Genomic DNA, 27,626 nt, shown 5'->3' with positions numbered 1-27,626 from the left:
TGAACACAACAGAAGATTATTGGCCACGTGAGCAACCAGCTACAAGACAGAGTTAATATATTATCATTTCCTAAACTAGCAAGTTGAGATTATACAACCCGTTTCCACACAACACCCAACACTCCCATTAAGTCCCACTAGTTTTAAATTAATAAAAAGCAATAAAAAGTCATCCTTGTTTAAAAGTAAACATTGAGCCAGCTGCATTTTGTTTTTTCCTGGTAGCTTACCCCTCCAAGCACGCTTGCACATGAATTTGCTTTCTCCCCAGTACAAGTTTCCTAACTAATTGCCATCCGACCTCTGCTGCCCCATTCCAGAGCAGCCGTGGCAGTACCGCACTGTTCATTCCGGAGGGAAGCTGACAGCCAAAGTTACAAGTAATTCCGTCCCTTTTCCTCCTCCTCAATAAAAAAAAAAAAAAAAAAAAAAAAAAGCCTGACAAGTCCATGTGGACTGCAGTGAGTCTCCTACAACCACAACGCCTGATCACAGCACATTTATAGCTATGAAATCAGGCCCAAGGCAGACAAACTGGCTGGATGAGGACCTTTGATGCTTCTGTTTTCCAGCTGGCCAAACCCATGTGTTTTGACAACACAGAAAGCATAATCTAGGAGCACAACGCAGCCCGAGCACGTAAGCCAGTCACTTGCTTATTGCTCCTGAGCTAGAATTAAGCCCTAGGTCTTGCTGTGGCTATTTGGGCGATGCTGCTCTGCAACCTAATTGCAAGCGCTTTGTTTATTCCGCAAGGCTTCTGCCCAGAGAGTATTCCTACCCCTGACAAGTTGTTTTCCATCTTCCCCAGCACTTTCCACCCATCTGGGATCAAGAAATAAAGCCAATTGCCCCCAAGATTTTCTACAGAGCGAACAGGACGAGGACACGTCAGCACCAGAAATTTATCACCATCTGCAAGGCACCGCCACACATTATCCCTGTCAACAGCTCACAGAAATATCCCAACAAGATGGACAACTAAGGTTCAGGAAACAAGCAGGGTATGCACCGAGACATACTGCGCAGGGGGGTGGTACAGCCCGTCCCAAAGACGAGCGAGTACAGCAAAATACTGTGTTGTCGGCGCTGCTTCCCACAGGTACCAAGAGGGAAGGCAGGACCGGGGCTGCGGTCGCATCCCCCTCGGCCACGGGCGATGCTCGGATCCACACTGCCTGCCACTCAATCTGGCTGCGCTCCTCTTGTTCGTTCCCCTCTCCCAAAGCTTTCCGAGCTGCAAGTTGCAACTCCTCATCGTGTTATTCTGCTTTTCTCTGAAAGCACCGGCGTAGCCATGCACAGAGGATCCAGCAAAGGCACAGGAGCACCCAGAGCATTTATGCCAGTCTCTCCAAATTCACCGTCTTAACAGCTTTCTTCACCCTAAGCCAAATCAGAGGGAATTTTCTTCTGAAATGCCACAAAAGGCTGCCAGGCTTTGAGGAGCAGAAGGTGAGAAGAGGAGGCAGAGGAGGAGCATTAATACAAAATTTGCTATTTTCATTGCCTTTGCTCTAGACAGAATAAAGCCACAGTCTATCAGCGGTTTTGCCTTTAATCAGGACTAGCACATTCTGACATTTTGAGGCCAATCAGATAGGCTGTAAAGATGCTACTACAAGGGCAAAGCTGAGCTGTGACAAGTTCCTGCAGGGCATCAAGCCTCTGCAAAGCCCTTCTCTCCAGCCAGCCAAGCAGGTCTCGCCTTCGGAAGGGAGACCCTTAACACTGCCACTGAAAAGGTTCAGAAGGGACAAGCTACGAGCAGAAGAACCGTCTTAGCCTGGAGAACAGCAGATGCACAAACTGTGCCACCAGCCAACCAACACGTCCTGGCCCAAGTGACAAAGCAGGCCTGTATTCAGCACCGAGCAAAACACTCCTGCCAACTGCTATCCATGGGTTTGCACTCCCCAGCAGACTCCTGATATCAAGGGGAATGTAAGCTGCAGGTAACAACTACTAAAAGCATTTTATGACACAGCAGTGGAACATACCTACACCGCGTTTACACACTCAGCCAACCCAACACAGTAGGTTACAGGGAGGAGACCGGCTACAGAGTCAGCGTCTGTACTTAGGAGACAGTGAGTCGGGTCTCAGGCCAAGTGCTTGTAGTGCATTCAATACAGTCTGGATTTTCAATCTTACTTTAAAAACAAAAAGCAAGAACTATTAAGTCAGTTATGTAAAACTTCAGGATTTTTATGTTTTCGGGTGAGTGGGGACATTGAAGGAAGGAGGAATCCACAATCAGAGCTATGGATCCATTTGCAGCTGAAGCAGAGCTGGTTTAAGGGACAAGCAATTGAAACAGCTGCCCAAGGGGACCTCTCTCATCCCCTTAGGCTGTTAGGGAGAACACAAAGCAGCCAACATACTGGCCGCACCAGCCTAACAGCAAGCTCCAAGATAAACTGGCCACCCAGATGCCGAACAGACCCCTAACGTCTTTAGGTATCCCAGAAATCTGCATCATCAAGCTGGAAACCTCTGTCTGCAAGATGAAGCACGTGCTCTCCTTCTGCACACAGCTCGGCAGCTGCAGCAAAAGGCCGAGATGCCCGATTTTCGCTTCGGCTCACCTCTCTGCCCGCACGCCGAGGCTCAGAGAACTGCCACCCTGCCTCTCTCCCAGCCCTGCGTGATGGGTTGAGATCCAAGTCAACCCTTCCCTCTGCTGATGCCGACAGGAACACCTCTAACAGGCTGCTCAGAAACAACCTACTTTTTATAGCTGATTCACTGGAACGGTAATAGCATTTCAGATCCTCACCTCTAACACTGAGGCAGGTTTTCCACTACTGACAAAGCAGTAGGAAACAAAGGAAAAAGTGCCCCAAATCACCTTCAAATTCCCACAGGTTTGTAAAACTATATCCAAAGAGGAATTAATCCTGAGTGACGTGACCCTCTGCTCAGTCTCTGCTGGAGACTCGGTTCTCACGCAGCTTGAGGGAACGCTCAAGAGCCAGAAATGGCAAAAAGCCCTTGTGAGAGCGAGAATAAAAGCTGCTCGCAGTCAGTGAAACTAGGCAGTGACTGAAACTTCTCCATAGAAGGGGCCTGAATCCTCCCAACACAACACATGTACGGACACATTTACAAACCAAAACCTGCAGAAGATGTAAAGGCAGAGTTTTGTTAGACACTGATCCGGCTGGAAGAGAAGAAACCTGGAGTTTATCATCACAGCCAGAGAGCAACTGCAACAAAGGATGTATTTTGCTTGTAAGCAAGAGCTTCCTTACAAACGGCTCTTCTCTCTCCGCACAAGGATCCCTATCATCTCTTCCTACACAGGATTAATAACACGCGCTGATGCAAATGCTGATGGTTTGTAGCACAACTCAGAGTCTGTAGATCAGCACTGGCCAGGATTTTCCTGCATAGGACAGTCTACGGGGAATCTGCTTCCTCGCCTGCAGCCCACACTTGCCGGTGGAATGCAGGTATCATGGAAAGAAATTAAGCCCAGGAGCTTTCTGTGGAAGTAGCAATCATCCGGGATGAAACAAGTGCGACTAGAAAGGGAACAGAAGGGTCCTGTGAGCGGAGCAGCAGCACCCGTCAGCACCAACTGTAAAAGGCGCCAGAACAAGCCACAGCAGTATCAGGAGAATCCCTCGCCGCTCCTTCAGACTGCACAGGGCAACCTGATACAAGAATGACGCGTAACTGGGGTCACATCAGTACCAGCAACACGTGGCACCTTCTGCTGCCCATCACAGACAGGAGTCAGCAGGCTGCAGTTGGGCTTATTTCACAGTTGGTTTTCTTTTTTCTCCTTCCTTTACGTTTTCAGACCCACTTTAAAAAGATCTGAGGTGAACCTCTCAGGTGCAAAACCAGTTTGAATGCACCAGCTTCTGCAGTTTACACTTATTTTCACTTCCATACCCAGCTCCTATAAAAAAAGAATCATCTCATCTCTGCTCAGGAAGACACCCAGAGCTGGAGCCCCAGGGACAGCACATCCATCAAGCTCCAGAAGCCAGGGCAACGCTACACACACTGCCATTTACAGTGGGAATCCCTCCCTTGCTGCCAAGCTGAGGGAATTTCTCAAAGGAAACCACCCACTCCAATTACTAAGCCAAGGATGCAGGTATTACACCAGCCTCTCTTGACAACACTGCACCCACAGAAAGGTTTCTGGAGAGGAGGACTGCTTTGTCACTGCTGACGCAATTTATCATTAAGCAGCCAGCCAGCCAGCCTGCAGCAGGGGAACGCACAGGTTTTCAGGAGGGTAAAACAAGTCTCCTAGGAGGACAGATCGGCCTAGAGCGCAGCAAAGGCTTAAATGAGTCCCTTCCCTGAAGAAGGGCTCTTTCCACGGGAGACTGCTAATGGTCAGAGCAGAAGGCTTGTGTCCATCCAGTCAATTAGATGTTCTTCTGATCCAGCTCTGACCTTGAGTTATTTTGGTTCCAATACATTCTTTTCGCAATAAGAAAGGTCTGTTTCCTCCTCTGCAGGATCCCTTCAGCTATACAAAGCTATGTTACAGACTGGGTAACAAGGACTGCTAGGGAGCAGTGTGGAGTGGCAGGGAGGAAAGGGCAGTCATGGATATTTTAACCGGGATGTGTACATTTTGGGGTAAAAAGGCTTTATTAAAAGTGCATGCTTTTATTCAGAGGTACCGAGAGCAAGGAATCCCCATCCTAGCCCTGGCTGGGGAGTGCAGCAGCCTTTGCAACCCCTAGCCCTGTCCATCACAAATCACCCGTCAAGTAGCCAGCGACTGAATGTTCTTCAGCATTTCATCAAAAGCCTCACGGGAAGGCGCTTCGGCGTTCTGGAAGGAGACCTTGATCCGGCTGTAGAGACTGAAGGACTTCAGCTCCAGCCAGATGAATCCAAAGCGATCGTCATCAAAGAGAACAAAAACACCCGGTGTTCGCTCGGGGCTGGTGAAGCCATGGCCAGCAATAAGCCCCGTCCCATAAAAACTGCAAGGAGAGAAGAATAGCAAAAAAGATGTGAGAACAGCCATAATTACCCAACATTTAATTAAAGAAAAAAAAAAAAAAACCCAAACACAAAATGATCAAGCCATTGTCAAACACACTGCCAGGTGCTACAGAACAGGGAGTTTTACACTCAGTTCTTATCACACAGCACAAAACACCGTTGATACCATTTTAAGAAAAGAAACTCTCTATTGCTATTCGGAGTTTTGGCTATTCTAATAAGCATCTGCACACCAAGGCTGAATTTTTCTGTAGTTCAGCCCAGTAATCCATCTGAGATTTACTTCTGCAACTCAAGGATCAACCCAGGCCCAGACAATCCTCACAGAAAAGGAAAGGCATGTTGAGAGGGTGACCGGAGAGGCAAACCTTGCAACAAAACCCAGGCGAAGGGAGAGAAAGAAAAATCTCACTGGAGCTGGGGAGGAGTAAAGGTCAGCCTAACCTCCAAGCAAGCAGCAGGTGGAGCAGGGTTTTATTCAAACACAACTCAGTTGTTATAGCAGGGGCCTTCTGGGATTAACTAGCTATTGGTAGGTTTTTCCATGAGCACAGATGTTTGGCTGAAGGTCACCTGCCTAAGCCTCAGCTTTTGGGCTCTTTTTCCACACTTCATTTAGTATGCTGCTTCACTGACTCCAGGTCCCATTCAACAAGGCTCTCCGCATACTTGCACCTACTGCTTAGGGTGCTCAGCACCTTCCAGAGCTGACCCCAAAGCACCAGAGGCCAGGGAGGGGTGGGAGAGAGCACCGTGTTCCCACAGCCGAGGAACACAAGTGACGACACACACAGAAACGGGAAGCGGCTTGAATAGATCTCTAAATATATCAGCTGGGCAGCTCCGGGAAACAAAACACACACACAAAAAAAAAGGGGAGGGGTGGATACAGGAGAGGTGCTAGCTTCAGAAGTAACAGGATAAAATCTAGCAAGGAAGCAGGATGGCAGATGACAGTGTGGTAAGAAAGAGAGGGAGCAAACAAGAGTGTGGGAGATAGGGCAGCAGCGGCAGAAAATCTGAGCACAAGGGGCTGGGAGATCCGCATGCAGGTAAAGGGCAAGCAAATACAGAACACGCCTCAAAGACTCCCCCCTTCCGTTTCAAAAAGTGACTGGCATGACAAGGCTATAGAACCAGTAGTCCCCGTTACCAAATTCGGCAGGTCCGGGGATAGTCTTCATTCCTCGATATGACTCCCATGGGTAGCACGAAGGGCTGGGAAGCTGGTGCCTTGTCCTGGGTCGTCCCCTCCGCCCCAGCTGCAGTCTCTTCCCCCTCGGCACCTTCCTCGCCCAGGGGCTTCGCAGCAGGCTGGGAGGCAGCCTGCTGGGAGCAGTCCTCTTCCTCCTGCCGGTGTTCCTGCTCCTGCTCCTCCCGACGCACCTGCTCCTGGACCTCCAGGACGATGCGAGAGAGCTCACTGAAATCGCGAAGGTTCTCGATGTCGGGTAGCTGCAGAGGATGCGCCAGGTCAATCTCCACAGTCTGCTGCCCAGCTGGGATGTTGGGATCTCCCTAGAGACAAGAAGCAACAGCATGGCTGCAGAGGCAGGGTGCTAGAGTTCAGACCTGTATCCTCCCCACGTGCATCATCTGACTTTTACATAGTTCACCCTATTCCACAATCACCAAGTTGGCAACAACAACAACAACAACAACAAAAAAACGCCGGGACCTTGTTCGTTGTTCCCCAAGCTGTCCTACGTCATCTCTGCTTTCCCTCTCCGAGAAACAGAATTTTAAATCAAAAGCTACAAGCCAGGCTGTACTTGCAAGGGTGAAAGAAACTCAAAGCTGCAACTGCATTTTGTCAGAATCCCTCCCTGCAGAGAGGAAGGAGCTCGCTAGCCTGGCTTCAGTGAAGAGCTGCCAACATTTGGTACCTGCTCCTCAGATACAGCCAAGTGATCTCCAGTGACCTGCTACTAGCTGCTCACAGAAAGCAGCTGGAAGGGAGAGAAAAGGAAGGGGGAGCCAGGTGGCATCATGAGAAACTTTGCAGAGCTCATTCTAGCTACTCTGCATGTGTTAAGATTCACCCGATGCCACCAACCCCGAGAAGGAACAGGGTTTCAGGTGGCAACAACTGACTGCCTCCCAGACAGAGATCTCTCCTATGGATCCATGGCATCAAGAATACTTTAACAAGCATCTGAGAGAAAGGAAAATGCACTCACGGTGATTTTAGTCCCCTTCGCTTTCTTTCCATGAAAGCTCAACATGACAATCTCCAGCCCATGGCTCCCATACGTTCCTTTGAAGAGACCTGGCTTTATAAGGTCATCAGGGCTGCTAGGAGGGAGGTAGATGCGTCGGTACGTCAAGCAGTTGCTGTGCAAAAAACAAAAGGTTAGGGAGATTAAGAGAGAATCCCTCGACATGACGAATGTGTTTGCAGTCTGCTCCTCCGGGCAGCTTTGGGATGTCATCAAGAGAGAGGCGGGATCTGTGTTTTCAGCAATACCAACAAGCTTAACAGATTTCGCTTTAGACCTATGCAAGCACTCCCTCCCTTCACTGCCCTCCGCCAGTCCTCGTTAGCACAGCAGGAGGCTCCTGCAGCAAGGTCACAGTAAACCTCCTCACTCCCTAGGATTTCCGGAGAACCTAACAGTGAAGCATATTTAAACATCTGCTACAGCGAGGTGGCTGCTATTAGAAGTTTGGAGTGATGGTTAAAAAAAAAAAACAAGTTCTCAGGGACTGTGTGATTTCTGCCTAGCACACCACAAAGCATATTGCTTACTAGTATGGATAATAAGGAGATAGCTCCTTGGGATCACAGGTATTTGCGCTGTCTTCAAATTAAACACAGTTAAACGACCCAAAACCACCTTGCTGCGCATAGTTATCGTAAAAAACTTGGAACCTTATTATGACTGCTGTCATTACATCTCATTCCTCTGTACAACTACAAAGGACTGTGCTTCACCGTATCTTTGCACAGAGCCTGCAGATACAGAACATTCCTCTGGCTGTTAAAGCCCATTGCAAGCATCTCATCTTCAGAACAAATGATCCAATATGCTCTTGAAGTTGCAGCAGTCTCAATACCTAGAAAGAGCTGGTGCCCTTACTCATATTGGCTGGTGTAGATGAATTTCATCAAGATGAGCTCTTGCATGTGTTCATGGAAGATGTCTTCCAGAGTCCGACCCCACTCTTCCCTTAGCCACGTCCGGAATTCCTGCAGCACAAGGAGAAGAGAAAAGGGGGAAGATCAAGGCATTTCATTTGCGACAGTGATGTACCCCAACATGACTTCGCCTCGTCAGCATGATTCACCAGCAGAGCCACAGAGAGGGCATATGCTCTGCCAAAGACAGAGGATCATGGCTGGATTTGGGAACAAGCACGTGTTGCTACAGAGCCGGCTTGGAAATATGCTTAACAAGTAGTGATAATGGTAACTGCCCTATACCTGCCAGACGCCACACAATAAACATGCTCCCCTTCAAATAAATTACAGGTAGAACCGATATGCCTCCACAGAATAAAAGCCTAAGCATCACCTGTTACTGCAAAGTAGCTGATGTACTACTTCTTTATGTCCTGACTTACCTTGCAATAACTCACCTGTGTGCCCATAAGCTGAATCCTGTGCCCTATCCTGGCATGTTAAACACAAAAGGGGAAGCTTTTGAAAGGCACTGAAGATTTAGGAGGTTAAATCCTGCTGATTTAATACTGATGCATCTGGATCCAAAGGGTGCTTTGAAAACATCTCCTGAAGTACCTCTACACCAGCTCTGACAAGTTAATACCCTACCATGAGTTAGCATGACAACAGCTTACACTAAGACTGCAGCCTACCAAGTGATATTCCAAACCTGCTTGCTTTATCTTCTAAAGCCAGATCCTCCAATTACCATAATGCCACGCACACTTAACGCAGTGCTTTGAAAGTATTAAAGCATTTCTCATCTGCTACAGAACCAGAAAACACTTAACTAAACCTTTCACCCAGCTGTTTCCCATTAGTAGACAGACATTTTAAAGCATTTGTTAGAAGCAACTGAAGTATCAGATTTGTCACGTTTAACTAGCTGGCAGCAAACACCACTACCTGGAACAGGTATTAGCTGAAGGTTTTCATCCTGACATTTATCCCTGCACCTTAAAACATATAGTTTCAGTCAGGAATCTGCCTTGCTGGGTATAGCTGACACAGACACAGGATAAACAACCAAACGAAGCTTTTAATCCCTCAACCAAGATGACAAGCAGTAGAAAGGTGCCCCACTGACAAGGAGGTATTCAAATGCAGCTGGTACTCAATATTAGGCCTGTGTCTGAAAGATCTAAATTATACAGACAGCAATACCACAGAGATCAGTGTCTGGCGAGTGCTGCATGGTATACAATGCATGCTGCTGTCTTTCTTTGGACAGGCCTGCTATCAAACAGGAATGGTGTCACAGCACAGGAAGAAAAAGGGTGCTGGGGCTCAAAGAGCACCTTGCCACAGAGAACTGCCTAAAACAGCTTTCTGCTCAACAGGATGGACGTTAACAGCCTGCTCCAACACCCTGCTACCCACTGAGGTAAGGTACGGGTCTCCACCCAGACATCCTAGCAGGTGTAACGTTGAATTGATCCCATATACTGGATCCTTAAACCACACCTTGGCAAGTACAGAAGAGGTTCCCCAAAATCCTGCAATTATTCAAATGTGGCCACTTTAAGTTTTGATTCAAGTCACAGATCAATTCTACTCACTTAAAAAAAGATCATAGTAAATCAGCCAGAAGCTACCAGCCTGGGTTTTCATGTATGTTCGACACACAGAAATCAGAAGGCAGAAGACCACCTCCCAGACTCCAACATTAGCTAAAAGCTTAGGTTAGACAGCAATGCTTTATCTTCAGAAAAGGGACATACGAACAGCCTTAATGCAGACTCTTGGCAAAGCACTCTTACCTCTTGCCTTCCCCCTGACATCCGATGGTGATCTGTCTGGTTGCATTTCGTGGAGAACTCATCCTTCTTTACAATCTGTAGTTACCGTGGAGGAGAATTTAACAGGTTACAGACCTCTTTAGAGATGCCTAGGATGACGTAACTAAGACTGCTTAGAGTAAATGCCTTACACAAGAAACGTTACTAAATTTGCTACAACAGAAAAACCATTAAGTGATATCGAGTGCATCAGCTACAGAATAGAGAAATAAAACCAATAAAACCCCAATGCGTTCTAATGAAAGAGACTAGTTTTATGTTGCTTCTCTATTTGAGCTTCCTTCTTCAAAGAAAAGGAAACAACCTCTCAGGAAGCTTTTCAAAGCATCCAATGTACTGAATGGATGCTACATCACCTTCTCAATGTCTCATCTTAGAGAGAGCTGTACAACAGAACAGGTCTGTGTGTCTGCTTGGACACATTCACCAGCTGCACAAGGCCATTTTACATACCCTTTCCCCCAGCCTGTACACATACTGGTGCTCCCACCCTCCCACTGTGCTCCAGCCCAACAGAAGACAGTATAACAGCCTTGCTGTACTATTGCCAGCGAACAAATTCAGAGCGGGGAACAGCCCACACAACTTGTCAGACACATAATGAGCGTAAAGCTGGCATCCACACATATAACAAGGTGGGGAAAGCCACATCCTTAAATAAAATTCTCACACAGTTTTTTGATGAATCCATTTCCAGAGCCAATGTGCGTGCACGCACGCACGCATCGCACCTAGGACAGATGATGCTCAAAGTGCTCGAGGAGCTCACCTGGATATGGCCGTTATGAGGTCCCTTATGACCATACATACACTCAACCGTTGCACATTTCCTTTCCATGAGATGAATCCTGAAGAGAGGTTTGAATCTCATCGGATCATCAACGTGAGGGTCATGAGGTGGCAAGTACATCCACCCGATGATGAACAAACCGTCCACCTGCAGAGGGATGGGAGACAAAGCATACGAGATCAGCCTTGCACGTTTTCCGTTGAGTTTGCAGCAAACAACTCCAGGGCCTATTCTGCAACAGGGCAGGAGCTGTAGAACAGCTTGCTGCATTTCCAAACTGCTTTCCAGCAATTAAACCAGACCATACGCACTCACAGCACACCCTTGGTGAAAAGGGAGCGGGTTTCTTGACAAGGCTTCCTGCACCACTGGAAAATGATCAGGCCTTTATTACTGCAAACGACTTTGTGACGGATGCTTGGTGTGCAGGATCCAGAGGGAGAGACTGCACTGAAGAGACCACACAGCTAGTCAAACTCTAATTGGTTTGAGAGCTCATGCTGGCAGATACTCGAATAGACGAATTCTGTTTCTCATGATTATCCACGCCTTTTGGACAAGGAATTATTTGGCTCTATTACTCAGAGACAGCACAGGAAGTAACAATCTCCTCTGCTGAGAGGTGCAAGTGCCAGCCCTCTTCCTGCACGCCTAACAGAATCCTTCCCCTCAAGCCCTGCAATTCCAGAGAAAGGGTATTTTCTAAACAGAGAGATCTGAGACAAAAGCAGAGCAGCGCCACAGAGGCACACTTGTCTTTGTAAGGTCACAATATCATGTAAGTATTGGTGCACTTGGATGCACTTATACCAGTTCGTGGAACAGAATCTTGCAAAACCCAAAGGCCTCGTGATTTGTTATGCTTCAACCTGTCAGCTATTGAACCTTGGTGCAAAGAACAAGGGCTTCAGGCAAACTTCTGGCCCAGCTCTCACCAATACAGAGTCAAATGTTGTTCATTAACTGCTCTCCCCAGCAGCACAAGAGCTGCCAGACTCCACGGGTCTTGCACCAGTCATGCTCCCGTATCACTACATCTGAAGCATTAGTCAGACATGGCTGGTGAAAAGTATGGCAAACTACAGGAAGGAGAGGTGCACGAACATAAGGGCAAAACCCTTTGCAAAACCTTCAGCTGCAGGCAACATAATGCAGTAAGCGATGGGCAGTGCTAAAACCTCTGCTGTACTCGATGCACAAGGAATGGACTCCTGTGCCAGCCACTGGAATATCAGCATTAAACTCTAAATCAAGCCTTTCCCTGAAACATTGCTCATGTTTTCTGCGTGCTCCTGTGGCTGTTTGGAGTACAGCTGAAAAACAAAAGGACGATCTGGAGAAAGGTGGTGATGATGAAAAGATCCAAGAAGCAACCTCTGGGTCCCAATCACTTGCTCGAGGGCTGACTGTTCAGACTTCTCAATAGCATGGAGCTGGCAACCAGGTCTACAAAGCGGTATACAAAAGACTCTCAGTCGTCGACACCACAGCCCCCAGAATGAGGTACTCACTCACCACCACGTTCAGTAGTCCCCCATAGGGCCCAATGTCCGGCTGCCATAATCCCAGGATGTGTCGGTATCGGTGCAGCACTAGGGAACAGTGAGACACTGAAGTCAGCACATCAAGCTAAGGAATTGGGATTTTGGGAAAAGAAAGAAAAAAGCAGGCTGCTACCAGACTGCACACAACACTGACCAATACCACCCACAACTGCCTTTACTAAGGAAGAGAAAACTGGTTACACCCAACCACAGCCAGGCAGCTCTGAACTGAGGCCTCCCATGAGCTCACACAGATTTATGTTGTTCTCTGCAGCCCTGCTCCCGGCCCGGTGCAGGGGCACGAGTTAGTTTCCAGGACTTCACACAAACAGATACCTCACCAGGAATTCTCAGAAAACTTTTGCAACATGGTCCCGTTAATGCAAATCACATGATATACCCAGAGCTAAAAACAAATAAAGTATCTGCCGTCTCCAGTTACCAAAAATGTACTTGATGCCTCAGACTGCAAAGCAACAGAAAATAAGGAAGGGCAGAAAGGCAGTAAGGAACAGGGAAATTTGAATAGTCTGAAAGAATTTCCCTGCCTTGTATAGACAAACTTGTCTCCAAAGTTAAGCGTCCTTCAAAACAGCCACCGAGAGTACACGGGCAAAGCGCACAGACCATGCCAGCTCAGGAGATCTGGTGGTGTTACCAGGTCAGTAACGGCCTTAAAAATTCTACGTAAGCAGCTACATTTCAGCAGTGCCCAAAAGCTGCTTCCAAGTCCCCCTCAAAGCCTACTGCAGCAGGTGAGGCTTCTCCGATTCTCATCTCAGAGCTAGGTGCACTTTCAATCCCACCAAAATCGAAGGACAAGTAGGAACGTTTTCAGCAAGCAGGAGAAAATGTCTATTACAGAATGATCTTAACAAACCTCCTCTCTTGAGGAAAGCTTAGAGAGGCTGCTTGCCTCCAGTCCTTACACAGTCAGCCATCAATTCTGTCTGTATAATTTCCTGACATGACCAGTAACCTTCACGTGAAGACATTACATGCAATCTGGCATTTTGGGCAGGAACAACAGAATGCAGATGATTTCTATGAAGATGGCAAGAAGATACTACACTTGCCTTACAATGATATTCATGGCTGTTGTGGTTTAACTCAGAAGGCCACAATAACCCATTTTAACCTACAGCACTGGCTTGAATAATGGTTTTTGCTTTGCATCAATTTATAGGAAGAACTGTGTTTCAGTGCAGCTGTTACAACAGCTTTGTTTCATTAACTACTTAAGATAGCAAGAACTATAGGAGTGTTTTTATTACACCAAGCAGAGAACTTCCACAGAGGTTTAGGACAGCAGGGAGGGTTGTCCAGAGCCGCTGCCAACTGGCCTGGAGGAGCCTTTTTCCTGTGCAGTAAACAATTTAAGATTGATGGCCAGGTTTCACCCAGTGAACTGAGTGCAGCACAAACAGCATTAAGGCAAGCAAGCAAACCACATTCCCAGTCTTCTCGTCTCAGTGCAGTAATTACATATTAATAAATGGTATGTGCATAAGGTGCTCCACCCACCACAATCTGCCTGCTACGCTGTCTGGCATGGAGCTGATAAAACCCAGCTTTTTTTTTTTTTTATTTTTAGGACAGAAAACTTGATGCTAAGCTATGCAAGAGTGATGAGGATGTCCCTCCTCCCCCAGCCCCTGTCAGAAGCACTTTCAGAGCTGTAGCTACAATCAATGGACTTTTCAACAGCGCGGAAAGTGTCTGCTTGACACGGCAATCCCTTCCACTCCAAGACACACGTCTGTCGAGGGCAGTTTATGTGCTCACTTTGAGCAAACAGCCGGCTCCAGCTGCAGCTCAGTTCACCAGGAGCTATGGCAGTTCAGGAAACGTGGCTGAGTCACAGACACAGCCTGCTTCACCATCTGCCCCGACCACCCAGAAACCTGGGGCTGCAGAGGAGGAAGGAGGCCAAAAAAACCCCATTCACCTCCAGAAGAATCCTACCCACTGGATAGCAGCTTCTGTGCTTAGCTTGCACCACTACTGCGGGCAGCTCTTCTTTTTTAATTTTTTAAAACCCCAGCTGTTTGGTACCACAGAAGTCTCCAGATGAGCTGATGGGAAACAAGCTGCAATGTGAGCGGTGCTTCACCCAGCTTCACCCTCCTGACACACCAACACCCACGGCAGGGACACCGTAACAGACAAGTCGTCTCCCTCACTCGCTCAGGGTACTGTGGACTCCTTCTCCTGTTCTTTCGGGAAAGGAAGTTACTGGGGAAAATGCTGATACTTGGCCCAAAGAAGTCTCAAGCAAAGCACAGCACCATTTTCAAGCCTGGGGTGTCTCTGGGCTCCAGCGAGCCAGCAGCTATATTCACTGCAGGGAAAACCTGATGAATTCCAGCTCTGCCTCTCCCTGGCAGGAGACAGGATGGATCTGACAGTTGTTTCCCTCCCTTCTCCTCGAAAGAAAACAGCACTTGGGTCTTTCTCCAAGTTTTCCTCTGCTATGCACACTGCCTATTTTTCTCAATCCTGAAGAAGCCTCTTGCCTATCCAAATTTCTGAGCCCACATCCTGCCAAACGGAGCAAAAATACATCCACTGGACGCTTCAGTACAACTCCCACCCAGCCTGGATATTACCCACGTTGCCACAAGCAGCCCTGCACGCCCTTCAGATGGGAAGGCAGCTTGAAACCAGCTGGAGAAGGGCTAGGACAAGCAGGGAATGCCCAAGCTCCCACCAACAGAAGGCTGCCTGGGAAAGCTCTAATGCCTGTGCTCTTCGTTAGACACAGGACAAGGAAGTGACACTGAGCAAATGCACAGCGATTCAAGCAAGCATCGCAGCGCTGGCACACCACAGACACCATAGGTATGAACAGACAAGTTACAACCCCAGAATGGGTTATTAAAACAGGAGGAGAGCAGATGATTTCAGATGTTACTGTTTTAACTAAATCTTATTTTGTTACCTGTGTTCAGCTTGGAGAGCACAGGCAGAAAAATGCAAAAACCTAACGTGGGAGTTTTCAGCGAAATCGGCAGCCTTTAAAGCAGAGGTAGCTCACTTTGAGTGGAAAAGACCTGATCCACTACAACTCTCTTAGACTCTCAGGATGCAGCAAGGCATCTATAAGCAAGACAAGTTGAACAATGTAAGCAGTTACTGCCCCCCAGCTGGTGATAACTGACCTGCTAGTGGAAAGAGCGAAGTTTAAGGCTAGCTTAAAACCCTGGGGAAAGTGATCTGAGCTGACCTGGCTAATGCTGCATGAATATGAATTAGGGAGCACTCACATGGTAAATCCTGGCAACACGGTCTTAATACACAGGAGGGGAAAAAGGGGGAAACGGGCAATCCCATCTTAAACCACACTGGCTGCTCCCCAAGTAATACAACATGCCCCTAGAGAAAAGGGGCGTGAGACATCGGAAGTTTGGGGCTGCAGCTAAAGAATTAACAACTGAGGGAACAGCACAAAATGCCATTTGAGAGCCACGCAATGCATGTTTGGAGCAAACGCCCAGGCAGCAATCTACAAAGGAATCCCTCGTCCTGCAGGGCAGCGTGGACGTGCCTCTCCTTCCCATCCAGCTCCAGAACAAGGCTGGTGTTGACAGGCAGGACTGCCAAACCTAAAACTTTCTACCGATTCCTGCTGTAGCACTGCCGCTGCTTGTCTGTCACGACTGACATTAAAGACACCATCTTCTCTGCGTGGCCCATGCTCGACTGCTTTCTTTAGCACAGGTAAGTCTGCAGCATCCACTCCACTCATTAGCATGCGCAAAAAAACTACATTCCAAGCACCAGTGAGTTAGTAACTTGAGTCTGCAAAAGTCTGCAGACCCAAAGGAGCATTAAAGACAGCTCAACACCCCCTCCAAATACCAAGCAGTACTGGCTTCCTTAATTGATGTAAACTAATCAGTACTTCCCCCCAACGCCTGCCGAACAGTGAGCATTAAACTCCAATGCTTTACTATTCTTCCCTCAACACAACATCAGGAGGGAAAGAACAGTTTACCCAGAGCAGCTATTTCACTGAGGAAGGCAAATCACAATCTCTGAAACAGCAGCAGAATGTTTCCTGGAGAGGGAGATGGTGGTTAAAAGGATTCATTGTGCAGGGAGGGAATTAGTATGGGAACCCTCAGCATTTTTCACTGGGAAGGGCTGTGGATCTGAATGCAGCTCATCTGAATCAAGATAAAGCTTTTTGCCAGTCCAGAGCTTATTTAAGCTCACTTTTGGGAGCCCTCACTAGGGTATCTGAATACTTCCTTCTAAGAGAGAGCAATCATGAAGAGCAGAGTGAGTGCTCCCCTACTGTGAACAGAGACCCTCCTTTTTATGCCCAGGCAGGATAATTTTCTAACTCAAAGCACTTCAAAAGGAGACCAACATACCTCACTGCCTGCCCTACTCACATTGTCACTCTAAAGGGTCAGTATACTCCACTAACGTGCAACAGAAAGAACTGCAAAACCAGCACCCTCCCATACTGTCCCGAGGTCCACCCCAAAATAATTTGCTTAAAGCAACATCACACTCCATGCAGCATCTTGTGTGTGCTTAGTGCAGGAAGCATCAACCAGCAGGAGGTACGTACGGCAGGTGTAAACATCTCTGTACTCCATGTGCTCGTAGTCGGGAAGGATTTTCATAAAACGCCCCGACTTCACTCGTGGGTTTATACCTGAACAGACAGAGCAGGTTAAGTACCAGCGAGCTCTGCTCCACTGTAACCAGCACGTAACAGTACGATGAATCTGGACCAGCCACGCAGCAAAGTCAAACTCTCTTTTGACTTTACTTCCAGTTGTGGTGCACCATTTGTTTCCATCAGCCCCAGTCTCAGGTATACCCGGTCAGCAGGATTACTCACAGAGAACTTGGCATGTTCAAGATTCCCACAGACAATATTTACAAATGGCATCCAGTGAATTCAAATTGGAATCAGGGTCCCCCTCAAACTCTGTAGTGCGACTGTCAACGAGCACCACTGTCTCAAGAAGACCACTTAGGCCAAGTAACTACATGGACGGTAGCCCAGGCCTTGGATTAGTTATGCTTTCTAGCACTGAAGCTCAGTTCCCCATTTCCCACACTACTTCTTACAGAAGCACGTTCGGTGGACAGAAAAGTGCACGTGAGTCCTGCCAGTAGCCCCAAATTAACTCTTCTGCAATTAAAGAGGTTTATGGGACAGTAGAGAAAAGGGGGTCACACCACCAGGAAACTGTTCCACTAAGTGTTTGCAACAGGGCAAACTGTGAATCTGAGCAGGAGAGCTGAGATGGTGCATCCCTGAAAGCCAGAAACAGCTGCCAAGCATTCTGATTTTAGAGTAACCATTGCTAGTTAGGATTGCTGAATGGATACGGACACAGTCCTTATTCACAAGTGCAATAAAGTCTATCACAGAGGTGCTTCTCACACGTGAAGTGCGACTCTTTGCCAATGGATGCTATGGATTCAGAAACTACTTTGGTGCAAAGGAAGACTGGAAACATATGTGTAAGACAGACCTATTGAGGGCTATTAAATCAACAAACCACATTAGACTCTGGAAATCCCCCAACCTGAAAACAGTCAGAAGCTGGGAGAGTACCTAGGAAAGTATTGCACAGGCTTGCCCTCTTCTCGGTCTTCCCTGGTGTCTGCTCACAGCCATGGCTGCAAGATACAGTACTGGGCTAGAGAGGGACCATTGTTCTGAGCCAGTAAGGCCGTTTTTACACTGAACTTGTGTATAAAAAAAGCACTAAATATCACTTTAGTATCTCTGACCCATGGAACTATTGTAGCGAAAAAGACTACAGGTCATGAAGAGATGTTCTGCCATTTAAGACTGGCAATGCAGAATTAAGATCCGATACAGTATGTGCTGTTACCACACCAGTGTCATACAGAGATACCGGATTGAATGGGAAGGGAGGCCTCAGGTGCTAACGAGACTTCTCTGCGGACATCTAAGTGCTGGCTCAGCATCACTCAGCCCTCCCACCAAGGAAAATTAGGCAGTTCCAGTCCTAGTGCACGAACAGGTAAAGAGGGACACTAGGTGATGAAATAATTTTCCTGTGGATGCTCAGCAAGTCTATTAAAGATAGGATTAAACCCTTTCTACCTGTTCTTTTTTCCAGCGTTAAGATCAATGCTTGAGGTCATCACTGCTTCAAGGTTCAGCAAATACAGTACATGTAGAAGCTGAGCCAGATTTTGGATCTGCAAAGCCCACAGAGACCTCTCATGACTGTAACTTGGGACAATTACAGCTTTTGTTTCATAAAGCAGGACCTTCTTTGAACAGCCAGAAGCCATAGTTCATGTGCTGCAGGTTAAATCTTGTTCTTTATCCTACAGACCACAGGTAACTCCCTCACAAAATTTGTGGTGGAGAACTGAGACAACACAGCCTGGCAGTGCTGGTATGGGAGCTCCTGGGGGCTTCGTGAGGCGCTCTGAGCAACCAGCTCAGCTTCTGACTGCCAAGGGCAAGATTTGGTGACAGGCGAGACAGCCTCACCATGGATCCAGGCCCCCATTCAGTCCTTAGCCTACCTCAGTTTCTCTCATCCGATGATGCCCTCACCCCTCCCTACTGTAAGACAGAAGATGTACATCTACCTTGCAAATGGCACAGTGGGTCTAAGGAGTCGGGGTCCCACTCCCCCAGACATTCCTAAAACGCACTGACACCTCGGCAGAGGCCCAGCCCTGCCAGGCTCTCCTCCTTCAGGAGCAGCCCAGAGGAACGCTCATCCCTTTACCTACGGCACTTTCCCCCTGTCAGCATGTAACAGCGTCCTTTCACTGAGATCAAGACTTAACTACATTAGGGCTAAGAAAAAATATCAGTTAATTCCTTAACAAGATCTGAAAGTGGAAAAACAGGAAAGGATGAAAAACCCTCAATACACTTTATAATAAAGTTAAATTACATGCTCTTTTCCCACCAAATGATTGGGGGGCATAGTCATCCCAATTCTTGGCATTTGCTTAGTATTAAATAAAACTCCAAACACGTCAACTTCACAGATGAAACCCCTGCCATTAGCAAGTAAGTCTGAATAACTTACGCTGTCAACGTTTAACAAATATTCAACATGTATATGCTTTCAAAGTTGGTACTAAGCAAGGACATACAGATCTGTATCAGCTTTATCACTTACGTTTGGCATAAACATCTCGACAGGACACTCCTGTGATCTCCAACTTCCGCAAGTTTTCACAGACGCCATATTCTGCAACGACACAGATAATAATGTCAACTCTGGCACAAAGGCGTTTGCTACCAGGATCTTGGTATCTACTGTTTGAGCAAAAATGAGATCTTATTGGGTGCATTCTTGCAAGCTGCCACATTAGTCCAAGAATCTTATTTCTGCTTTGAAGAGAAAACAGAAAACTAGATGTAATTTCATTGCAGTTTGGGAATCTAATACATTTTACAAGCTATGCCTGCAACAAACACACCATAAGGAACACACAAACACAGCAAAGTTACAGATGCTTACACCCAGACCAGAAAGAGTGTGAAATGTGGAAGACATACTCATTCCAGCTGGGATTGTATGCCCATTTAGATCAAATCATGATTGTGTGTAGTAATTATCTACTCCCACTGAGGTATCCAACAGGGAAAACTGCTTATTAGGATCCTAAAGAAAAGGTCACAGACTTTAAAAAGAATGAAATGGAGACATAAAACAGGCATCAGCATGTACAAATATGGTTACACTTGAAAGCAGATCAGATTGAGATGGGTCTGTTGTACACTCAAATGTCTTTGATTGCTTACAGAACACCCAGAAAACAAAGCAATCCAGAGATCTTAAGGGCAGCTTTGAAGCAGAAAATGAGATTCTCTCCTTTCATTTTCAGGAAGTCAACGCCAAACTTCTAAGAAACTTTAAAAAAATAAAAGCAAGTACTAATATCTCAATGCAAGAAATCCTTAGAAGATCAGAGGGAGGAAATGAGAGGAGGGAGATCCCAAAAAATCATCAGCAACAAAAAACAGCCTGCTGCAGTGACCCCGATAGATCTCAGTACGGAAAACTACCCTCCTTGACATCAAAGACATCTATACCACAGATCAAACACCAGCTTTCCCTAGCAATATCAAACATCTGCCAGATATTTGACACAAAAGTGCATCTGTGAAGACCCTCAGCAATTCATTAAATATGAAACTTATCCTCAGTCGAGCTTCCTTGAATTAACAATCCATCGTGGCTGCCAAATACCACTACCTAATGCTGGTAACGTGCTGCAAACTGAGAATTCATTTTTCATATACGAGAAAAGCAGAAGTTTCCCTGAATGAATTCAACCTCCTCTTGTCTATAAATACACTTGCGGTACACGTACACGATGATAAAGCACAAGCAAAGCTTACTGTCAGCCCGCCTACGGGGAATACAGGTTCTGCATAACATCGCTTTGGGTAAGCGGCAAGTTCAATAAAGGTAAGAGCGGGCAGAAGGTAGAACAAACGCATCGCCCTTCATTAAAAGATGCAAAGGTCAGTGGCAAAGCTCCTGCTGACTTCCGTAGCAAAAGCCAGAGGAAGCTCTAAGCGTTATCAAACACAAGGTGGGATGAGGAAGCACAATCAGCCAGAGAACAGACAGACGAGCTTGCAGGAAAGTACATCCAGCCCAGCACAAACAAGCTATTTAGTGCTGGGCTACAGCCAGCTGACCCGACACAGCCGCTCTGCAGATTTGTGAAACCAGAGCTCCGCCGGAGGCTGGAAATTCAGACCCAACCTGCAGGTCACCCTGCATCTATCCCTCCTGCCAGAGCTATCAAGGCTTTCAACCACTGGTCTGCATATGTACACAAGTGGGTATGTGTTTGGTAATTACATCAAAGGGATGGAGGGAACAGTATGTTTCCTCAGCTGATCAGAAAGTTAGAGATCTTTATAAGATGACAGAAACAGTGTGGTCATAGCCTGCTGTTTGGAAACGGCCAACTCTTTCCATGTAAACAAATACTCACCTGGCCACAGAATCAGTAAGATGCACACTTTGCGCAGCAGGCATTGCAGCTAGATTAAATTCAGTGTCACTGAAGATATTTATACTGCAGCAGAAAGGGAGGAGACATGCAGAGGATCCTGCCCAAATGGCATTCCTCTGTGTTGCTCTCTAGCAGCAGTACTAGCACAGTGACGTTCTCTCTTCCGCCAGAAGGTGCTGATTTTTCGCAAAGCGTTTTCCCTAGTAGATCTGTAAATCACTTTGAGTGCAGTCACAGTGCAGTGCCACGGTAGACCCACTGCCAGCAGGTATCTTGAAACAACAGGGTGGGGTGGGAAGCGATTTGATGTTAAAGCTCTATCCCAGTTTCATGCAAGTGACCTTGATAACCTGCAGTGAAATTTTATGAAAGGCAAACCACTACTAAAGGTGCATTTCCTAAGTGTTGCAGTTCAAATCTTTCCTGGAAAGATTCAAAGTTCTCCCAAGTAATAGCAAACTCCTTTAAAAAAAAAAAAAAAGACAAAAATTTAGAATTTCGATATTGCTACACGCTATTTGACATTAGACATCCAAGGCTTATAAGAAAGTATTATCAAGAAAAAAAATAATCTCATTTTAGTGTGCTTTAACACTCATCACATTTTATTATAGCTAGTCCTTATCCTGTTTTGTTCAGCAAACAACTACAAAGAGTCAAAATCCCAGAGCGATGGCTTAGCTCCGGGTAAGTGCATCACTTAAGCTCTTCTGACCCATGAGCTGTTAACACCATGACAGCCGCTGGGTGGGAAAAATCAGTCTCTTGGCTCACAGTGCCTACAAAAACTCCAAATATCATAAGCAAGAAAGCTGGCCATCTCTTTTTAACCCAGAAGACAAGAGGGACATAAAACTAACAGTAAGTAGAGCTTCAAGATCCTTACAGAAAAATAAAACTGATAAGGTTTTCTTTACAGAGAATAGAAAGCCTTTTCCAAGAAAGCTCTGAAGGGCTCAAGCTTCCTGGGAAATTCCACTTCGGTGCAATTAAGTCTATTTTAAGGAAACGTATCTCAGTGCAACAGCTCACTGAGTAAAGTATTTGAAGGAGTTAATAGTCACAGAAATTCACACACAAAATTTATACCGTTAGAAAATGGCTGCTTAATCCTGCTTCAAAAGCAAGGATGGAAATTGGTTTTAAAGTTCTTACTTGACCAGCTGGAAAGCCTGTTTCATTAGGTTTATAAGGAGTGCTTGAAAGATTTACCAAACACACAGTGACACAGTGCTGTTTCCATGGTCACATGCACTGGAATTGAAAGGACTTGGAAAGGCAGTCTCCATTTATTATGAACTGCACTAATACTTTTGCAAGCGTAATTTACTCCCTGGCCTGCTCTCACCATATGCTCTTCTAAGCCTCACGTTCCCTTCTCCTTTCTACAAGGAGCCGTGCCACACACCTCCCTCTGTGTGGCCTACACTGAAGTTTAAAAAACAAACAAACAAGGCTCTTCCAATCCAGGTAGGGAGGAAGCCCTGTGCTCATATCAAAGACCAAATTACTGCTTTTTCTTTCTCTCTTACTCAGCATGGCAACGCCAGTAAGCAGCCGCAAGCACTGTATGTGGACACTCGCAATTCAGAGGACATTAGGATGTCTGGTAGAGCTTGACACCCTTACCATTGCTAAGTTTCAACTGTGCCCTGACTAATCAAGTCCTCCAATTATTCCTGGATAGATGCGTGTTTACAAGCCTGTACACAGAACAGAAGGCATAGAAATGTACTGGATTATTTCAGAGACCACAAAAAAGATAGATTCTGAGGCTAGCATCTCCGAAACACCAGGTGGACAAGTTTGGAGCTGGCTTCTTGTTTCCAAAGGCCGAACTAGCAGATTAAAATACACCAAATACTTTCCTAAACATTTCTCCCAGGGGAAGGCTTGTAGTTACCACCGAGATATTTTCCAGCCACAAATAAGGAGCTGAGCAAAAGGAGATTTGATCTGCAACAAATGAAAGCATTTGCGGAAACCCTAAAGCAAAAGATGGGTAGCTTCAGATCTACAGATTACAAACAGATCTAAGGAAGACCCTCTGAAGGGTGGCTACGGCTAGTGAGCACCTGCCATTAGCAGCAAGAAACAGCCATTAGCTTTTAGACGGCATCTTGACAAAGAATGTGGTCAGAGATGAAGAAAAGCCCACTGTGGTTCACTAAAGAAACACACTATACAATGGTTTAACCTCACATAAAGGGAGATTAGAGCCTTTTGACTTACTAAAACCACCTTCCCGTTTACTAGGGTGCAGCACTACAACAAATTGTTCCTGTTGCAGGAGCAGTTGTACATCAAACTCCTGTGTGGGTTCTCTGGAGTCTTGTAAGAGCTGAACTCCATGCAACAGTCCCCTCACTGAGTGTATAAACCAAATTTCCCACTCTTCTCCACAGGCATCTCTTTCTATAAAACTTGCTGAAGGTTAGCACCTTTAACACCTTGGCTGACATTTTTCAGCAGGTCCAAAAGCTGTTGGAGGTTGTTTTCACAAACAAAAGCCTTTTCATCCAAGTTCTAGACCTGGTTATTCTGAATTACTGGTCCGTTTCCAGGTGTTCTGCTGCACTTGCGCTGTTTTATTTTCAGATGAAAGTGGTTACCATTTAAAATGGACTATCAGGTGTTAATCAAGGTAGGTCAGGCCACCAGCCAGGGTGAAACACGCTTTAATTCTGCTCCCACTGCAGAGATCAGCAATCTCCTATTTATAGAAAACAAGAAAGTGACTGCAATCCTCTTCTTGCCAAAGAAGCAATTCAGAGACATTGTTTACCCCAAACAGTTGCAATGATAAAAGGACAACAGGCCTAACTGCCGTGCCTGCGTTACACAACTACTTCTGGTTAATCCCAGCACTATTCCAGTTCACAACCACCAGTAAAAGCCACTCCACTTTCAGGAAGACAAGTCCTCTGGATGCTTGCACTAATCACAACACATTCTCAAGACTAATCTATAACTGAGTCGGCCCACAGCAGTGCAAGGGCAAGATACCAACACTCGAGGGACTGAGTGCCCCATCTGATTTGGGCAATGGCCGGGCTTTTGCTTACATTCAGCGCTGCTCCTGTCCAAGATGAAGGTAGAAAATGGCTAAAACAAAGCACTGCAACGATCAGCTTCTCTCAGAGAAGAACTGTTCCGTTTAATTTTAGGATTGTCTTTCTTGTCTCTTTACTGTTGTGCATTTCTGAAAACACAAAGTTTTGCATATGCAACTGACACAAAGTTGAAGTTTACCAGTTACTTCCTCAAAGAGCTCAGCTCTGGAACATCATCAGTAGGCTTCAGAGTGAACAAGCCATCAACACAAGGAGTATGCTAGGAGAGGCACACGTGCTCTCACTCTGTTTCTAGGACAAGCAGCTTCACAACAAGACTCAGGCAGATACACGCACACAGTTAAGAACTGTCCTCAGTTGGGAAGTGGCTTGTTTTTGAAAGAGATTACAAAAAGTAATTACATTTTATGTTTGACTATCATACAGTCACCAATGTACGGCTATACAGAAATACAGTACGGGATATTCTAAATTTTGTATGTGTATTTATATACTAATACCTGATGTCCATATATGTCCTCAAGTAGCTGCACTCATCACACAGTTGCATGCTCACATCTGAAGACACTCAGTAGCTGAGCATGTGCAACTTACCACTGAAATACATGCAGAGAAATTAACTGCAAAGTAGCTCCATAAAGTGGTGACCAATTTTATACTCACGTGTACCAATACTCAAAGTTACAGTACTACCACAACAGCAATTACTTACACTGCTGTGTAGAGCAATGCGAAGCACTATGAACAGTGCAAGAAGTCCAGATTAGGCACCGCTTGCAGAACCATGACTGGTTAAAAGATTGCAGTAACAGTTTCATAGATGTAGTAAGTTTTTCAGCCAGGAACCTGACCCTTATCTGTTCAGCACAGCTTGCGCGCCATGCCTTTGGCACAAGATCTACCTCAATCACACCAGCAGTCCACCAATACGCTCTCTGACAGTGGTTGGAATGGATACATTGGGGAAACATAAGAAACAGTGTGTGAACAGAGAATAAAAATTGGTTTTATGCACCTCTCACCTTGTAGCCTAAGGGCTTTGAGGCAAAAGTGCAGTCTTAATACTTTCCCTTCCTCTCTGGTTTGGTTTTAGCCACACAAAGCCCACTTTTTCTTTAAATTTCAGCTAAGCTTTTGAACACTGCTTTATCTACTGGCAAGAAAATCCAAGGAGCAGTCATGAATTTAATAAATAAGTTTATTTCCCCATCAGGCCTAATTTAGTGGTTCCTTTACAAGACAATCTAGCCTATATTTAAAAGTTATATACATTTCTGTACAAACATTTTGCCAGGATCATAACTTATCAAAATAATTAACCAGTGAAGTTTTGCAAACCATTCATGAAATGCACAAACGTCCATGAGGACTCTATGTCAGCAGAGGAGTATAAGGAAAGAATGAGTACCACTTGATTAGCCTGTCTCCAAAAAAACAGTGTTAAGTTATTGGGACAATGGGATCATCCCATGCTGAACTAAGAAATAAGAATGCTTTGGTATACAAGTTCTAGGTACAGCCTTTGTACTGTCCAAGGGTTCTTGGAGAGTGCTGATAAGGCACAAATTCATTCCTGCGAGGTTTAATGCATTTGAACAAATCCCACTGCCTATGGCAGGCAGCCACTCTGACGTACCTAAATTCTTCATCCCGATGCCCTCACTGCTATTAAAAACAGAAAATAAACAACAACAACAAAATATACATGACTTCATGTGCTGGCAGCAGATGCACCTGGCAGGATCACACTATTTAGAGAGACGATGAGCACAGCAAAACAGCCCTGGGAGGGTGGGACAGCCACTGGATTAACAAACAAGGGACAGAGAGCCACGCTGATGTAAGGAAAAGGATGAGGAGTAAAGAGTAAGAATCGCAGCCTAACAGAGGAGGGCCACAACAACACAGAACTGAGGTACTGCTGGAAAAAAAAAAATGCCCCCGAGCCTTTGCATTAATGCAGCACAGCATCCTTGCAACAGACACTCCCCGGGAAATGCACATGCAAACCAGGAACCCCTCCGAACCTGGCCCCATACTTCCCGAGACGGGACAGGAACGGATGACCTTACCCAGGCCTGCCCTCCTCCATCCACTCAGTAGACCCCAGCAGGCTCCTTGCTCCCACTTTACCTGCTGTGCCTCCACAGCTCCAGGACCCCCAGCTGCACACCCAAGGACTCCTTGCTTCCCCAGTGCAGCCCCATTCTGCAGGGACTGATCAAACCCTGTTCTCGCTCCCTGAAATAGCCCATCCTCAGGATTCACCCAAGGACGCCCTACACGGCGACATCATCTGCTAGGGCCTGGTCCCATCCCCATTCCTCCCCTCCAGCTGCCACCCCGGGGAACAACCCCAGCTTGCTGCCCTCTGCTACAGCTGCTCGCACGTCACCCCTTTTCCAGAAAGTGCCACCAAGAAGGGACCGTGCCCCAGAGGACCCGAGATCTGCCCTTTTCTCCACTCTCCACACACAGAGCCCTGCATGCACTCCTCATGGCCCCACAACCCGCACCCGCTCAGGCCCCAGCTCTCTCCTGCACCCCCAGACCCCACACCCCATCTCCTTTCCGCACCCCTTCAGGCCCCCCACCCCACACCCCCACCACCTCCCCACACCCTCCGGGTCCTCCTGCATCCTCCGGGGCCCTGACCTTGCACCCCCGGCCCCATCTCCTCTCTGCACCCCCCGGGGTCATCTCCTCAGGGCGTCCCCGGCCCCCCACCTCGGGGCGGGCGGTACCTTCGCGGCAGCGCCGCCGCCAGATCGTGTCGGTGCGGAGGATGCGGCGGAAGGTGGTGCAGACCCGGGCCAGGCTGGGTAGATCGGTACCGGGCAGGGAGCCGAAGATCTGCACCAGGAGCTCGGGGGGAAGCTCCAGGAGGGACAGCGGGGTCCGGCCGGCCGGGCCGGCCTCGGCGGGGTGCGGTGCGGGCCGCCCGCCTTCGATGCGCTCCGCCGCCTCCTCGTCCTCCGCGGCACCGCCGCCGCCCGCCTCCTCGGGGTCGGTGTCGGTGTCGGGCTCGCTGTCACCGGCGCCACCGCGCCGCTGCTCCCGCGCCGCCCCCCGCCGGCGGCACCCGCGGGCCGGGCCCACCCCGCACAGCCGGGCACACACCGCCATGGCCGCAGCCGCTCTGCCCGACGGGGCGGTGCGCGGCGCCGCGCGGCGCCGCCGGGCCCGCCCACCGAGCGGCGCCGCCAATCAGAGCCGCTTCCGCCGCCTCGCCACGCCCCCCCTCCGCGGACAACGGACGTTCCGCAG

General features: G+C 47.3%; 1 protein-coding gene across 3 annotated transcripts; it reads right to left on the bottom strand.

Annotated features, from left to right (window-relative positions):
- Positions 1 to 442: 442 nt before the first annotated feature.
- On the bottom strand, positions 443 to 27,485 carry FBXO31 (F-box protein 31). Of its 3 annotated transcripts, none has more exons than XM_050903804.1 (10): positions 27,104 to 27,485; positions 19,428 to 19,499; positions 16,862 to 16,948; positions 12,251 to 12,327; positions 10,715 to 10,882; positions 9,907 to 9,981; positions 8,064 to 8,173; positions 7,164 to 7,317; positions 6,137 to 6,501; positions 443 to 4,961 (listed from the first exon to the last, which is right to left on the bottom strand). In XM_050903804.1, the coding sequence occupies exons 1-10, from the start codon at positions 27,483 to 27,485 to the stop codon at positions 4,739 to 4,741; spliced, it is 1,713 nt and encodes a 570-aa protein (XP_050759761.1). In that variant the 3' UTR covers positions 443 to 4,738. The 3 variants fall into 3 exon arrangements, with proteins under 3 accessions (XP_050759761.1, XP_050759763.1, XP_050759762.1); XM_050903806.1 differs by lacking the exon at positions 27,104 to 27,485 and adding an exon at positions 21,265 to 21,734; XM_050903805.1 differs by lacking the exon at positions 16,862 to 16,948.
- Between the last annotated feature and the right edge of the window lie 141 nt (positions 27,486 to 27,626).

This window comes from Gymnogyps californianus, chromosome 12 (assembly GCF_018139145.2).
Source record: "Gymnogyps californianus isolate 813 chromosome 12, ASM1813914v2, whole genome shotgun sequence".
Taxonomy (NCBI): Eukaryota; Metazoa; Chordata; class Aves; order Accipitriformes; family Cathartidae; genus Gymnogyps; species Gymnogyps californianus.
This window is presented reverse-complemented; position numbering and strand designations above follow the sequence as displayed.

Excerpts from the sequence above, each read along its gene's own strand:
- FBXO31 (XM_050903804.1), bottom strand. The coding sequence starts at position 27,485 with ATGGCGGTGTGTGCCCGGCTGTGCGGGGTGGGCCCGGCCCGCGGGTGC. Across the intron at positions 12,328-16,861 it reads CAGAGATGTTTACACCTGCC|TGCTGCACCGATACCGACAC; the intron begins GTACGTACCTCC and ends ACTGTTCCCTAG. Across the intron at positions 7,318-8,063 it reads ATCTACACCAGCCAATATGA|CAACTGCTTGACGTACCGAC; the intron begins GTAAGGGCACCA and ends TTTTTTGCACAG.